This window comes from Trachinotus anak, unplaced genomic scaffold, assembly GCF_046630095.1.
Source record: "Trachinotus anak isolate AG129_WGS33_773 ecotype Australia unplaced genomic scaffold, CSIRO_AGI_Tana_v1 ptg000011l, whole genome shotgun sequence".
Classification (NCBI taxonomy): domain Eukaryota; kingdom Metazoa; phylum Chordata; class Actinopteri; order Carangiformes; family Carangidae; genus Trachinotus; species Trachinotus anak.
Window position 1 is genome coordinate 21,914,021 of NW_027273862.1, and position 16,950 is coordinate 21,930,970.

Consider the following 16,950-nt stretch of genomic DNA (forward strand, 5'->3'; position numbering starts at 1 on the left):
GGTGTCTCCTGCCTGAGGGGAAAAACATTCTGACTGCTTTGGCATCAAACAGAGGGAGACTAAGATAGGCATAATTGTGGTGGACCTTGGGGGAGTACAGCAGTAGTCTTAAGCGCTGCACCAGCGGTAACAGGTGCAGTTTTGCAGCCGTATTATTCTCCTGCGATTGGCTATACAGAGATGAGTGTGGGGAGATACTGTGTTGAAACATAAACACAGATAAGCCCATCTGAGAATGAAGGGAGAGATGCTATGTGATCAGTCAGCTATAAAATTGACTTAGACCGAGCAGTTTTACTGTCTCTCAAGAAAGATTGGTGATATGACATGGGAGGAAAATGTGAAACAATCCTACTATATTTTATCTCTTTCACTTTCAGCTCTGTCAGTGTAGCCAGACAAACCCCAAATTTATCAGTTTGTACAGAGGGGTGACAGATTAAAGGAAAAACCAGCATAAAGTGTCTTAGTAAGGTGTTGGGCCACCACGTGCTGTCAGAGCAGCTTCAATCCACTGTGGCATTGATTCTACAAGTCTCTGGAACCCTACTGGAGGGATGAAAATATTGTGGTGGCGAGCGCTGTCTAACATGTTGGTCTAAAGTCTCTCATAGGTGATCATTTGGGTCAAGATCTGGTGAACGTGAAGGCTACAGAATATAATTCACATCATTTTTATACTTAGCAAAACATTCAGTGACCCCTCGTGCCCAGAGGACGGGGGCATGGTCATCCTGTTTCTTTACAAATTTTTCAGGTTTTTCCTTTTAAATTGTCATCTTAATTTAATCCTGCCTTCATGAAGGTTATAATCTGTTGTGGTAGATAAATAGTGTTTTCAAACTCAAAGGGCCCCAACTTTTACTTGACGCACAGTGGCACAAAGCGAAATGCAAGTGTCTTTGCTAGTTTCAGACTGACACTGTTGTCATTTTCCCATCCAGTGCCCACGTTGTTTTAAATAGCAAATACACTTGCGTACATTTGTGCAGTCATCGGTGTGTTGGTCTTAGAATGAGACGCGGTCAGGTGAATAATAGGCACACTTTTATCTTGAGGTAGTGGAAAGCAATTCTGCGATTGACCAACAATGGTGCAGCATTTCACTTATATTTTAAGGGTGCATGATCAAGATAGTAATTTGCTCCAAGATAGGCAGGCACACAGTGTGTGCACACTGTCTGTTATGCACAAGCAGAAGGTGCTGGAAATGCACTTCAGGTGTTTGGATAAGTCAGGTAGAACATTACAGTACTGCACTCAGAAGGTTGGAGCATTCTTTGTGGCATATTGTGTGTTACATAACAATACCATTAATTATGGATGTATCTTGGGCATAAATGAAGCACTTTTTCTTACTACCTGGTAAATCCACCGTAGTGTTTCCCATTTATCACCTGGACTAAATTTGTCCTATCACAGTTTCATAATGAACCAACAATTTATTTACACTTCTCATACTATAACATAAAGGATGTATAACGTTGCGATTTATGCCATTGCTTCTTTTCAGAGTTGTGTGCAGTGTAATGATTCGCTCTGCCCTTCCTTGCCCCTTAGGGTGCACAGAGCTGCTACGTGCACGTGCCAGGACTGGGCTTACAGGCCAGCTACAATATGTAATCAACTCACCACAAATAGGCTTTAATTCTGTGTGAAACACTGCGGCAAGATAATAGCAAACGGCAAAGGTGCCAGCCCGCCTGACTTTTAAAAGGAATGGGAGATGATACTCTGATTGGTTTATTGCTTGTTACGCCCAAAACACACTCATGATTAATTAAAAGACTATTTACAGCCCCTTTGGACCTTTCGCCTGGTGCAACGGCTGTTTTTTCCCACTGTCAAATAAGCAAAAGTGTTGGACATGGACATGCTCTAAATGTACTTGCTCCATGTGCTTTAGGCCATGCACTTTGGACTGTTAAAATAGAGCCCAAGGCTGCATCACATAAAATAACAGTTTAATCAGCAGTTTGTGAGTATTTTCAGCCATTCATAACTGAAACTATTCTGCCAATTCTACTGCTGCGCTTTCAGTGGGTATTGGTATAAACAACCTGTTGATACCATGAGAAAACAACAGTTTGCTGTGTAGTGTTAGTCCCTGTATTAAAAGGTACATGTTGCTATATGACATTGTGTGGCAGGTTTCAATTAGTGTTTTCAGTTCTGCTAGTGGGGCTGCCCTTCTGTTTGCATTTGCATTACAGATTACAATGTTTACAAAGTTATACTGTTTGGGTGGTTTCTCTGTCTCCTGCTTTGAATTTGTGCATGTGTCAAAACTGATAATTATACAAAATCTAACCCACTATATCTGTTATCTGGTGCCCCCCATGACTCTAAACTGGGCCCAGTCCTGTTCAGTATATACATTAATGATTTGCCTTCTGTCTGTGGACAGTGTGATATCTGTATGTATGCTGATGACACAGTTATTTTTAATCACAACAAAACTGGTTGCAAAAGAGATGTTTTATTAAAGATAACATCCTGGTGTAACCAGTGTGGTTTGCATGTTTTTCTCCAAAGGCCATAGTGGAGATGGAGAGCAAGATTTTTACAAGTTCTCTCAGAATACAGATGTTTAGGGATACATTTAGATTCAAAACTCAGCTATACAACAAATGAAAAAGGGCTTTAATCTGACTATAAATGGAGAAATCTCTGTCTGTCTTTCTGTCTATATTTTGAATTTCTTGACAACCGCTCATCCGATCAACCTCAAACTTTGTGGGTGTATTTTTGAGGACCAAAGGAAATGCAGTGTTGACTGAAGTTTTTGGATAAGTGGGTCTTGAGACAGCTTCAAACATTGCATTTCTACTTGTTACCTGACATGGAGAAAAAGGTCAAACTACACTAGGAGGGAAATGCAGCACCCAGACAATTTACAGCACGCACATGCCAGCAATTTAAGACAAGTGGAAGTCAACTGCGCTATCGCTTTCTACGCTGTCACCCAGACCCTATCTGAGCGGAGCAGATCAGCCAGCTCCAGCAATAACAAACAACACTGACTGACCACACCACTATCATTGCACACTCTTTTTTGTAAAAGTGTTTACATTATATTTTATATTTTTATATCTTTTCATACCTTGCCTTTTTGCACCGTGGGTCAGAGAGGACCGTAATTTCAATTGTGCTGTGTGTCCCATATGTGTAGCATAATTGACAATAAAGCTGACTTTGACTTTGACTTTTGACTTTGACAGACACTGCATTAAATGCTGCAAGTTGGATCAACACAGGCCAAGCACTCAGCTCCTGGCAAAACTCAAGTTTACAAGAAATAGACAGAGATTACTTTTTAAAGCAAAGAAAAAACAATGCTATGTTTTAACCTTTTAAACAATGTGTAATGAAGCAGGACGAATCTAAACAGAGTTCACAAATGTAATTTGGTGAAAACATAAAAAGATTACAGGGTGGTACTAGTTCCACAACTGTATTTACTACAGTTTCTATTTGAAAGATATGCTATGATTTATATTTGCATGCCAGGTGGCATAAATCCTCAGGTGCCGCTGTAAAACATAGCTCTTCCTCTTCTGATGTTTCTTCGTGGTTGGTAAACAGCTTTTTGGTGTATTACCACCAGCACAGTTCTCTCGCGGGAGTTACCGACACTCATGTTCACATTCATTAATTGCAAACAGATACACCTTTATCTTGACTATAGTTATGCCATACCTGTGTTATTTAAAGTGGCAGTTTCAAAGATTTCCATTTAAGTAAATGCTTGTTAAGCCACTGTCTATTGTTGACTGAAAGTATTGCAGTATTTATCTAATTGCAGTATTATGAACTGGGTGGGGTCTGTGGTGATATTCCTAGAAAAAACTATACAAATACAAACCAAACTTTTCCTGCTGCTTCACATTGAAAGCATTTAAATGGCAAAACAGGTGTTGACTTCCATTATGAAGAACTCACAGAAAATGCAATGTGTGTGTCAGTGAGCTTAGCACTTACCGCTATCGGTCATCAAAAACACATCTAAGAAACAGGACGGCGGTCCTTTTTGGCCTTTATTGTCAGCGGATCGGTTTGAAATATTGCAGCAGTAATGGAAAAAGAAGGAGCAGCCACAGTGAGCTGTTAGGTGAAGAGCTGCAGGCGACAGGCTGCACATCTCCCAACTTCTCAGCCAGGTAACCAACTCCTTTTGCTGTGCCCTGCTGTTTGCAGACTCACGCCTTGTGCAATTTGAAACCGAGTCACGGATACTCACTGAATGATGGGAAAAGGCCAATTACTGCCTGACTTGGTGATTAAAACAACAGCAGTTTGTTTTGCTGCTCCCAGAATTTTGTGACCTTTTAGTACCAAACTGCATTTGCTCTTACCACTAGTAACCAGCTGTAAACTGTATTATATACACTGTACATGCTTTTATCACAATGTAGTATTTTCAACTATCATACATATTGTATTATTCCTGTTATTTTTGGATGAACAACTGACTAACTCGGGTGTAGTTACATTTATTTCAATGTTGCTTGATTGCACATTGTCCCTTTTCTAAATAAATGAATAAATTAATTATTTGATGACTTGATCAACCAATATAAACCTCATACAGTATTGATATTTTGGTTGTTTTGTACAAAAACACATTTTCACCTGCACTTTCTGCTCCTCTGCTGCCGTACTTTGCCTTTCAGTGGTTTGGTGACACACAGACCTCTTAATCTGAAGAAGCCTGGAACTAATCTCAAATCACTCTGACTTGTGTTTGGCAGCTGTCTTTCACCTTGAGCTTTCAAGGCCCTGCAGGATGTTTATGAGCTGCTTCACCATTAGCAGCTGTTTTCCCCTGGCACTTTCAGCCACTGCTACACTGAGTGAAAAGAAGAATGAGGGTGAGAACAAATATCCACTAAACACTCTAATCACAGGGGTGATTAGACTGTTGGTATTTTGGTCTCTTTTGCCAATGTGTTGTTTACTGATGTGGATCTATACTGTTCTCTCTGAGGTGTAGTGACAGTGCGGTGGATCTCAGTGTCTGTGGATGTAGGAAGAACAGATGTGGATGCTTGTTCCTGCCAGCTGTGGTAGAACAATCTGAGTTGTGAGGACACAAACCTTGACACACAGTGTAATTTAGAGCTTTAAACTGGGCCTCAGTGGTGTCTGTATGGGACTTTGAATTAGTGTGGTATCACATACGGTGATGTTTATTTAATATATCTCATTACATTTTTAGTTTTATTTATATCAGTGATCTGCTTTTGGTCATGCTGCCCTCTAAGTGCCGGTTTGTCCTTAAAGGGTAGGTTTGATTTTTTTCTGAATTATTATGATACAGTACTCATACTGTCAGTACTTTGAAACAGTTACAGTCCCTGTAAGCATCCCCTCTCTCCACTCTGCCTGTGACAACAGCAAGAGATGGGAGCAGAATTCGATCGTGTGCAGAAAAGCATTGTGATGTTTTTCTGAAGCCATTAAGAAGCTTCAGCAGTGTTTCCTTGCAGGGCTCTGGTGAAGGGATAAATCCTGTTAGTTGCATGTATGTTTTTGCAGGTTTACACAGTACCTGCAAAAACATAAATGCAACCACAATACACAATACTGGCAGTGTTTTCTTAACTGTAACTGAAAAAGGTCTATTATGATCTGATGTCCGTGCAGGTTAATTTCTATGTCTTTATCTGTCTTGAGGTTTTGCAGATGTTGATGTGTAGCCCAACATCTGTGTATGCATGGGCTGATGAAAATCTTCACATACATAGACGTCCTATGTAGTGTAAACATGTGCATATCTGCTATCCACCCTGTGGTTTGTGTGGCTGTTTCTGTTTTGAAATATCTCAGGGCCTTTATCCTGTCTACTTGAGGGCAGCAGAAACAAGTTGTTAACATAACATTGAAATATCATTACCTTTTAAGGTGATATAGCAAACGTATTAGGAAACAGTTGTTTGTTTACACATCCAGCACCTACGAAGCAACATCATTCATTTGGAGTTGTGTCGCTGGTGTCCAATGTTCACTCTCCTTCTAGCTCTATTTCTTGTCTCTACCAATTCTTGGGGGAGATATCTGTCTCTTTAGCTGCTAAACGCTCCACTATGTTCTGTGTCTGTATGTTGTTTGGTGCTGAGCAGGGACTGAAAAGTGCCTGCTGAGGCCAAAGATGACATAATGAGAGGGTTGAGGGTGAAAAACAAGGGTGACGCTGCTGGCTGGACAGCGAAACAATAAACTGAAACTCACCATAAAGCTCCATGAAGCCGAGGGGAGCTGCAGATTTGAGTGATAATTCTCACTTGACTATGAGCGACCCCTTTCCCGTTGTTATATTGTTGTCACTTGATACACTGTTATGAAAATATTGAAATAATATTAGGCGAGCTAAAGCCTCATATTAGATTTGGCTGAACTTTTGCATGGAACAAGGACTCTGGGTTTTGTTCCCTTACGAACATAACTACACTGCATTTCATACAGTAGTTTCATGTATTCATGTTAGGATGGGATCTCTTGATGGCTAGTGTAGAGAGGAGATAAATATTATTGATATTATTATTGATATATATTGATTTGATGATTGATATGTAGGAGGAGATGCTACTGTCTCTATGCGCGTAGGCTCAAAAGCTAAACCTTTAACTAGTGTTGGAAAATGATTATGTTTATTTTCTCAAGTACTGTACTAAAGAACAGTATTTGTACTATCTTTGAGTATTTCCAATTTAAGCTACTTTATGTTTCTATTGCATTTCTGAGGGAGATATTGTACCTTTTACTCCACTACACTTATTTAACAGCTATAGTTATTAGTTAATTTGCAGATTGAAGTTTTTCATACAAAATATATGATTGATTTATAAGTAGGATGTATTTCTGTAGAGTACCCAGTATATTAATCAGATTAAATTGAATTGCTGGTATGTTAATGCATCACAAGTAAGCCTAGTAATTTAACACTGGCAGGGGTATTCTGCATAGTGAGTACTTTTACTTTTGATACTTCAAGTCCATTTAGTTAATGTAATGTAATAGCTAATAGTTTGGTATGTTAACGTAAGTAAAATTTTGACTGCATTTACTTGTGATGTAATATTTTAGCTAGTTTTACTTTAGTAAATGTGCCAAATCCTTCCTTTATCGCTGCTCTACAAATGTACAGCTACAAATATCCTTTTTAACTATAGTAACAACAAGTCATGTTATGATTTTCTAGCCAATTTACACTTGCTCTGCCTGCTATAGATAAAATGGGTACAGATCTATCAGTGCTCATCTCGATGCATTTTTAAATTGCTGCGGAAATTGTATGCTTTCTTCTACTCGTACTTTTGAAAGTAAAGGGCTGATAATTTACAGTCAGTGAGAATCGCAGCACTGCTGAGCATAGCACTGACAAATTACATGTTAATATCCGGCTTAAATATCTCAGTACAAAAGTGCTGCAGCATGCTTCTTCAAGCCTTATTGTAATCTGTGTGTGCTCCTTTTGGCTTCATTGCTGGGCTGGATAGATGCCTTGTTATGAAACAGTGGGACCGGGAGAGAAAGTCCAATCATTTCTCAAGTGTTTACTTTAAACCTGACATCCGCGCTGCCTCGACTATTTGATAGCCTGGGAATAAGGGTGCTGCCCTAGGCTTGTTGATTTGTTTATGCATGTTTACAGAACTCTTCATAAATTCATAATCATCCTCTCAGTGATTTTTTTTTTCTCTGGATCTCCAAGAAGCAGGTGTTGAAATTTGGACAGGGTGGGTCCGTGGATGAAGATGGCAAAGATGACTAAGCCTCTTAGGTTTTGTGCCAGAGAGGAAAATCATGTTGAGTGATGATTTTGATAATCTCCATTGGACTGAGACCAGAAAATCACTACATGAAATTCTGCAGGAAATATATTTGTGTTCTGCAGTAAAATAAAACTTTCAGACAGATGGAAAATAAACAATATTTATGCATTGTAAAGAAAGTACACCAGAACATTATTTTGGATGCAAGCATGTTGATTACTGATATCATAAAAGCTCTGATGAGTCTTTTATTGTCTGCCCTGCTCTTACCACATCTGTTTAATCCTGAACATTACTGCCCTTGTGGGACATTAACATCTTTTAAAATTCCCTCTTTTGGTGACCATCTGCTTTTATGAGGCCATTGCACCTTGTAGATAGCCAACTTTTCCATTTGTCCTTATTACCTTCCATAAAGCTCAAATATTTAGGAGATGTTATAAAAGTTCCATTGCTATTTGAGGGCCTCTGATATCTATTTGGCATTAACAATGTGTCTGATGCCGTAGCTCACACAGAGCCACTTAGCTTTGCAGGGGAAATTACTGGTACAATATAACACACTCTTTACAACCCGAGTAATGGATCTCTGTGAATGTGAGGTAGGTGTTGTTCTGGGCATCAGTGTAAGGAGAAGTGCCAAGCCATATGCTGGCACCTGTTTATGTGAATCTGTTTAAAACATTGGAAGAATGCTTTTTGTACCCAGTTTGCTCTGGATGTGGACGGTTTTGATGTTGTTATCACGGTGAGGGCGGTGCACCGGGGTGTTATATCAACAACCGTATCAGAAAGAAGATGCTTCCCGAGAGGCAAACCTAAGAATGCAGCAGTCAGTGTTCATTCATTCGCTTTATTCTCCATACGTGCACCATTTAAAGTGCTGGTGCATGATTGAAATTCGTCACTGACTTTGATATCACCACCTGTTAACACCTGTAGTCCACGGATGGCATAGTGTTGTAACTGTAATCATTTTTGAATGAGTAAATTCACGTATTGACTTGACCCCTGCAGTTTTAGAAAGCTGTCTGTTTCCTCGTTACCTTGTTATTTTGATTTTAAAAATAAAATAAAATAAAGTAATCCTTAATTCACTTTTTCCCAACTAGATCTCGCCCCAAAAAGCACACATACAGAAATCTATCAATTAAAGTAACACAGGCTTTTCCATCTTTGGCAGATTCATTTTGTTCATGAAACACATTTCTCATCGTAAGCAGATTCTGGGCCTTTAAAGTCGTCTGTGATGCTTTCAAAGGGCTGACAGATTTGCTCCATTTCTGGCAATTTACCGAGACATGGGCCGGGTACCAGGATCAGCACAATGAAAATGTGAAATGAATCTGTCATCATCAGATTAAAATGACGAATAAATAAGATGGTGATGAGTAAAATCACACAGTTCTCCATGGGCAAGAAGTTGATGTGGCGTATGTTTACAGGAATAATTTCTATTGTATTGTTGACTTTATTAAGAATGAAACCTATACTGCTGTTTGAACAAAAAAAAACCAAAACAATATCAAGTCTGTATGTGCATGTCAAAAAAAAGTTTGGCCATGACATCATTGAGAGTTTGCAGTCGTCCTCTGGACAGTGATGTTTGTCCATTCAAAAACATTCAGGATGAAAACTGGTTGTGTGAGCTGTGTGATCTCACTGAAATGGAAAAGTGAGTAACATTCTCTTTTATACTGTATAAATTATGATAATTCAAGAGAGTTCATTTTCCACGAAATGGCTCAACAAAACTCTGAAATATTCTGCTGTACGTATGCTCGAAAGCTGGAGTGGTAGTGTAATTTCAATGTGTTTAATTTTACCTACATTGTCTCAAAAGCATGGAAAAGAAGACCACAGAATATATGTTTTTGTCAGTGATTTATGAATTCTTTTGTAGACATTGATGGTCTGAAGATCTGATTGTGAGAGATTCTTGCTGCCTCCCTCTCTGTTGTTTGGGAATGCATAAGCAACCCTCTGATCCCAGCTTGCATGAATTTATTGTCTATAAGGCCTTGGAGCCTGGGTGTAGTTGTAGGCATGAAACAATAATAATAAACATTTCATTCATTCATTGATTCATTCCATTAAATGGAACACACAAAAGTCTTTTACTGAATTCTGCAAAATCCTCACCAACTCTACATAAACAAGTAAGTAAAATTTAACCATTTGACATAAAATGATAGTTGTTAGCCATTAGAGTGCACTTACGCATTCTTTTAGCTTCCTCCTGCAGAGTTTTGCAGTCCTGTAAAACCTTTTGTTTATGAATCTGTAATGAATCTGTCTTCATAAGAGCAAGCCACAGCGTGTAAGCATGACAGCATAAGTACAGATTCCTGACACAAAATGCCCGTTACCCAGCGACCAACTACCAGACCATATTAATTACAGCTGCCACCTTGTTCAAACAGCTCTGTCTGGCCAATTCCATAGTGTCTCACTGGCACAAGTCAATACAACTTCAAGGCTCAGGGCTTCCTAGTAATTGGAACAAACATGGCAGTAGTGATGTTTGGAGCTAAATCTTTGCCAGAGGCACTGTTGACTGCTGTTGTATTATCCTCTTTGTTGCAGCTCTCAGTAAAAGTACACAGTTCTAGATACACATACCGGCAAACCTTGTAATCCTGATTATAATAATCCTTTATGAAAATATCTTATTACAAACGGTGTGCAAAAGTTTTGTCAGTCAATTAATTTGCCTGATGAGTTGGTGCACAAAAAAATAAGTCTTTCCTAAAGATATCAGAAAACATATCGTGGAATATAAAGATACACTTATTTACTGCAGGAGGTATGGAAATCTTGATGTATTATTTAATTACAGTGTTGTGTCACTGTGTGTATTGCTGTCTTTATTACCATATTAACTCTGGGTTATTGCACCAAACAGATGCTTGTTTGAAGCATGGCCCTCTTGTTGAGTTTACACATTAAACTGCACATCTTGTATTGTCTTGCCTGAAGTATTTTTCTGTCCGTCTGAGCTGAAGTGAACAGGCTGCTTTGAAGTGGCGGACTCTCTCAGATCCTCTCTGCGCCCCGCGTGAGAGCCGGAAGGACTTTTGTTTCCTCAGTGACAACTAGAAGGCAGGTATTGCCTTCTAGCCTACTAACCGCAGGCATGCTTTGTTTCTCACTCAGCCAACCATGAACACTGTGCATGGTCGACCTCCTTTATCTCCCTGCCACTGAACTCCTCTTGCCATAACATTTTGATCAAGGTGCTCTCAAGAAAAATACATTTCCGCATTTAGACATCCAACTCTTTTTTTTAACTCTTTTTTTTTTTTTTTTTTTTTTTTTTTTTTTTACAGAGGTTTGTAAAAATAAATGAATAGATAAATGCGATCACACATCAGCTTGATGGATAACTGTCCGAGCATAATTGGCTCTTGCCATCTTGTTGCTTTTATTCTTTAGCAGTTTTTAAATAGCCAGCTTAGCATATAAGACAGAAAAAAATGTTTGAACTAACACCGTCTTATCTATCACCACAGCTATGATTCATGTGAACTCACAATTGAAGGACAGATGGTTTCACTGCAAATAATTAACAGGCAAGCTCAGTCGCAGCTCATTATTGATACCTCAAAGGCAGCAGGAGCGTCGCGATAGATCTAAAACAGTGTGAGCAGTCTGTGACTTGCTGGTTAAATGATGTCATGAGTGTTCAGTTGCCGTCAGTTAACTGCCTCCAGGAACCACAACAAGCAGACTGAACCATAGGTGTTATTTTTCAGACAAAGCTAATTAAAAAAAAAAAAAAAAAAAAAAAAGGGGGAAGAAAACACACACAGATAGATTAAAAAAAAAAAAAGAAAGAAAACGAAGACAACATGATCACCAATTCGACGATACATACCAGCTATAATGAAAACAGAAAAAAAAAAAACAGGAAACACAGGAGCTCCCTGAAGATCACTGCATATCAGGGATGGTTACCGTTATGGAGAGGGTGTCAATTTAAAGCAGCTGCAATACATAAAATGACAGTGTAACGTGGGAATGTGAAATGGGTCACCTGATGAAGCTGCCTAGCTCTGCACCTCCTCTTTTCTTATGCTGCATATGTGTTGTCAGATTGGTAAGGATGTTTTTTTACTCTATCTCTACATCCACATCTCTATACGTGATTGTGCTTTGTGTGTTTGGGTGTGTTTTCTTAAGTTGCAGTGTGTTGTGCAACAGTCAAATTTTAAGCCGAACTCTCAAACACTCCTCGTCCTCGTGGTCGTAATCAAAGTGATACAGCGAGGATGGTGCACTCGAGACAAAAATATTACAAATAGGTGGCATCTTGTTCTGCGCAGTATCTGTTTTATACACAACCACAGCAGTAGAGTGGATAGAGGCTGTCAGGGAGAAGAGTCATGCTTCTCCTGTGCTATGATCAGAGTAAATTACCTTGATGTGCCGGTTTCTGTCCTGAAGTCAAGGAAACAGGCGAAGAAGGCTTCAGATTTCTTTGTTCCAGACGTGAAGGTTTTGCACTTACAGACAAATATAGCTGAATGAGGTGAGGATCAGAGCCAAGAATAAAATGATTGAAATTTTTAATCTAAGGCTGAACAGCAGTGTGAGCAGAGATGAGATGCAAACCAAGCGTCCCTTTGGGGAGAAGGATATGGATTACAGGATCCTGCTGCTGGTCCACAGAGACACAGGCAATCACTCAGCTGTTTGATATCCTCTTGTAGGTTGTGTCTGATGCCACTGTACGCTTTTACTCACCCTCAAGAATATATAATGACTGTGATCAATGTTTATTTTTATTTATTTTTTTTATCCGTGACACCTTTTAAGGAGCACACCCTTATTTTCTGGTGTTGCAGCCCCCCGAGAGTCTTTGAGTTGCATTTCCAGCCCTGCAGCATGCTACAAGAGATTGCATGTATTTCAGGTTATGGATCCCAGTGGCATAATGAAATACATTGCTTACTGAATGCAAGAGGAGCTGCCTGTATGCATGTGTGTGTTTGTGTGTGTACATGGATACTAATGATATTTTATATGTGCTTCGTGTTAAACTGCATCGAAATTCAAGGATACCAGTGGTTTTCACAATATAAAGATACAGATATAGATTTGATGATAACATACAGGTTTTTTTATACAGATGTGTGGCCGTACACATTTTCACAGGGTGGAACCGGGCACAGATGGCTCTGATGTAATCTCTTCAATCTGCTATTAAGGAGGAAAAAGACTCTAGCAAAGGTCATGAAGAGGTGGATTTTGTGCTATTTGTTATGTGGGAAGGCATCTCATGATAACTCCGAGCATCATATGAGATTATCAAAGCCTGCAAGTGAGCCAGGAATCTCCCTTTACTCTTGATTTTTTTTTTTTTTTTTTACCAGGTGGACCCTAAACAATTTATAGCAGTGCCTGATTTAACAAGGACTATCTTCCTTACAGTTATTACACATACAATCTCAATCTCAGCAGGTGTGTCCAGGGATTAAACAGAGCTGGAGGCAGCTGGATCATGGCTCTAGTACACACGGTTCAGGTGCAGCTTAGTCCCAAACACATCCTTCTCCAGCCACAGGCGCCCGCTGCATCGAGCAACAAGGGCCTTCACTTTCGCTCTTACATTTTGGTCGATCAGATGCGCACAGGAAAGCCAAGTGATTCAAAGAAAACCTGAAAGCTGGGTTGTTGACATGCATCGCAATAACCTGGTTACTCTGAAATCCAGCACACAGCTGGTGGTGATGTTTCCAGTCGCTTACATTCAGACCCTTTTATGTGAACAAACCTTTTCCCTAATTACTCAATTTTGCTTGAACAAAAGGTCAACGTGCCAGCATATTTTTGATCATATCACATGGAATAAATTGAATCTTTTAACATCTGATATTAAAATTAATTTTAAAGGAAATTAAGTGACACGAGTCACACATGATGGAGCAAATCTGAACCGAAAAAGAGGCCGACAAGAGATTTGAATAATATCTTTCTTGAATTTAATTATCTCACAGATTGTGTTATGTCCCCCCCCCCCGACTTTTATAGAGATCTTTTGTTTAAATCTGCCAAACAAATGCATTTTCATAAATACAACTTTGAGCATCTGTTCTCTAAATTACCAAAGTGCTGCTATTGCAGACGCATTTAAAATGTTCATTTTAATATTTTATTTGACGTGGCTGCCAGAAGACAGCAGTCTCAGCTGAGACAACAAGGACAGAGGCCACAAAAAGAGAAGAAAGAGCCTAATAAGAAAAATTCTGGTGATAACAGACCACTGATAAAAAGTAGAACAGAACACTGAATGGCGGCTGTATCTTCCCAAAACTAATCACGTTTAGGAGCTCAGATTTGCAGGAAATTAACATCAAAATTGCATCACAACGACAGACATCCTGACTGAATTTGAATTCTGCCACCCACCTTTTCTTTTAAATAAATTAGGCACCTATGCTTCCTGCACTTTATTTATTCATACATGTTTTTTTTTTCTTTCTGACCTTGCATGGCATCTGTGTTAGCTGCTACAAAATCACCCACCAGTCCTTTTAGCCACTGATTCTTTTTAAGCTCAAAGGGATATTTGGCCGACACCTTTGTGGTCCGCTCCTTGTCCGATCTGCTGCGAACACACACACTCAGCAAAACTTTCATCCATGAGTGACTTTACCTTGATCTACTTGTTTGATTAAGTGATATGCTGGTGATGGAGATGTGAGTGAGTTGTGCTCGCTCACCAGCCGCCATGGCCAGAGTCATTACAGCTGACACACTGGACTGAAACTAAAGAGTCAGGAGTCCTTGAAGTGAACTGAAGCCTATTACCAAGCTATAACAACAACAAACTGCTTTAAAACAGGGATTAATGCTGCATATTGAAATGTTATGGCACATATCGTAAATGAATAGCTGAGTACTGTGTACTGATATATAGTCCTGATAAACCATACATGTAATATGCAGCCTTAGCGCTGCAGCAGAGACACATGTTCATGGGCACATGTGCAGGTGAATCATGTTTCATCCAGAACACAAATCCTACTTTAACCCCAGGGTAGTTCATTTGTATTCTTCCAAATGAGTTACACCATCACCTTTGTGTGAGATCAGAATATTGAAATTCTCCAGAAGAGAAGAAGAGATAATAGGTTGGGTTTTATTCAGAATGAGTGTCGAGTTGGCTTTTCTAATACATGGTTGGTGTGTTTCTCAGTGGTGGAAGAAGTCAGTTCCTTTACTTGAGTAAAAGTGAGTGGTTGTGAGATGATTCATGGTCCCAATTGTTGCTTTTTTGTGAAATATTGGAGAGTTTCACCTTTGAGCCAGTTTTACCTCAAGCATCTGATTTAAACCATGTTAAGAGGGGAAACACAACTAACAACTAACAGACAAATGAGACATGACCTTTTGCCCCAATTAGACCCTGTTAATTTGTAAGGGGATCATAAGCTACTTTATTTGTCGACAATGCACAGTGGTTTATAAGCTTATCATATGTTTAGGAATTATGATTAATCTTAAAAATTCACTGTTAACCACACCTCTCAAATAAGTGTGGTGCAGTACAAGGTACAATATTACCCTCTGAAATGTAAAGTGTTATAAAATGAAGTACAAGAATTTGTGCTTAAGTACAGTAGGCTACTTAGTTACTTTTCCCCCACTGGTATTTCTCATTTGATGCTGTGACATGATAAGAGGACATATGAAAATACTTACAGGCTTTCCCTCTGTCTTCTGCACTTTGTTCACAGCTACACCCTCCGTGTGGTCGGCAATGGCATCAAAGCTCAGAGTGCCAACCCTGAAGTCAAAGTGAAGGAAGCAGACCCTGTGATAAATCAAATCATTGACAAACTGAAACACATCAATCAGGTGAGAATCTCATTCTCTGTACACATTTAACGTGTGTACATTATACAATTCTCTCTCTTATCAAAGCTCTCACTCTGTTTTAATTCTGTATTTCCATCCCTCATTCTGTCAGACATACGGTAAACGTCTCCTAAGGCAATCTGCTAATTCTCTGTGCTTCTTTGTCAGTCTGTGGAACACAAAGTATCTTCTGTCAGCTTTTGGCTTGTTCCTTAAGGAACACTGACTGCTGCCTTGAAAAGAAATGACTGCTCACAAAGCTGAAGCCCTTCACACTTTACCTCTGAATAATCCTTGACAAAATAATTCATTTATATCCTCTATTACCAGTAAGTACCGGCTAATAGAAAACTAGTCTCAAATGCAAAATCGTCCCGAGGCAATGAAAAACAAAATCAATCATTACACATTTAGAAACCCATTTGATCTGGTTTGTGTGTCTTCATATTTACAAAATCCTTTTTCTGCTCTTTGTCAAAATCAATGTTGCTGTTCTATCACAGAGTCTCCTTTGATGCACATTTGTGCTGCTGTGGCTCCTTTCAGAGCTGTTTATCTCTCAGGATGATGAGATTAGGGCAGTTTAGGTGAGCGCTTTCTCTGCTGCAGCTTCAATAACAGCTGCTGCAGCCATCTCTGTTGTTTCACTGCAGCAGCAGCCGCAGTAACAGCAGCTTCGTGCATCTGTTGCTTAGGTTCCCTGAGTGGCAGGCTGAAGGCCAGGTCATCTCTCTTGACCTCGTGCTGACACCCCCTCCCTGACTAATTCACACCATCTGTGGGATGTCAGAACACATAAATCTATATCATAACCATTTGGGAGCTCCTGATCTACCTTGTTGACATTCACTCTGTGTGTGCTTTCACCGTTTGCATCTTAAATGTGCTTCTTCGAACGTCCTTGTGGTTCTGTGGATTTTTTCTTACAGGAGAAAGGCAGTTCTATGAGCTTGAATACTCAGAAATTGTTTATCTGCAGCACATGATTTACTGTAAGTACTAAGAAACAGATCATGATCATCAGCTCAGCCCAGATTATGTAATCATTTATAATCTCCTGAGAAAAAGTACTGTGGTGAAGTTCAGTTTTTTTTTTTCCACCCAATATCTTTCGCAAATGCTCTTGTCTTTTTGTCCACATTGTCTGTTCAGCTGCTTGTTCATTTTACTGAAAACATTTAATCAGTGTCATTATCTTACAACATGTTCCTCTTGTTCTTACATACCCAGTCTTTGATTACCCCAGTTCAATAACCAACCATTAGTCAGTGATTCAGTCATTGATCCTTAGGAGAATCATATATATCACCAT

The 16,950-nt window shown here is 39.4% G+C and overlaps 1 protein-coding gene across 3 annotated transcripts in view; it reads left to right on the forward strand.

The window, feature by feature from the left end:
* gpc5a (glypican 5a) overlaps window positions 1–16,950 on the forward strand; it is a 126,889-nt gene that overhangs the window by 49,052 nt on the left and 60,887 nt on the right. For all 3 annotated transcript variants that reach the window (XM_071488970.1, XM_071488969.1, XM_071488971.1), the window contains one exon: window positions 15,518–15,638. In XM_071488970.1, the coding sequence (XP_071345071.1) occupies window positions 15,518–15,638 (121 nt within the window). The remainder of the gene's footprint in view (window positions 1–15,517; window positions 15,639–16,950) is intronic.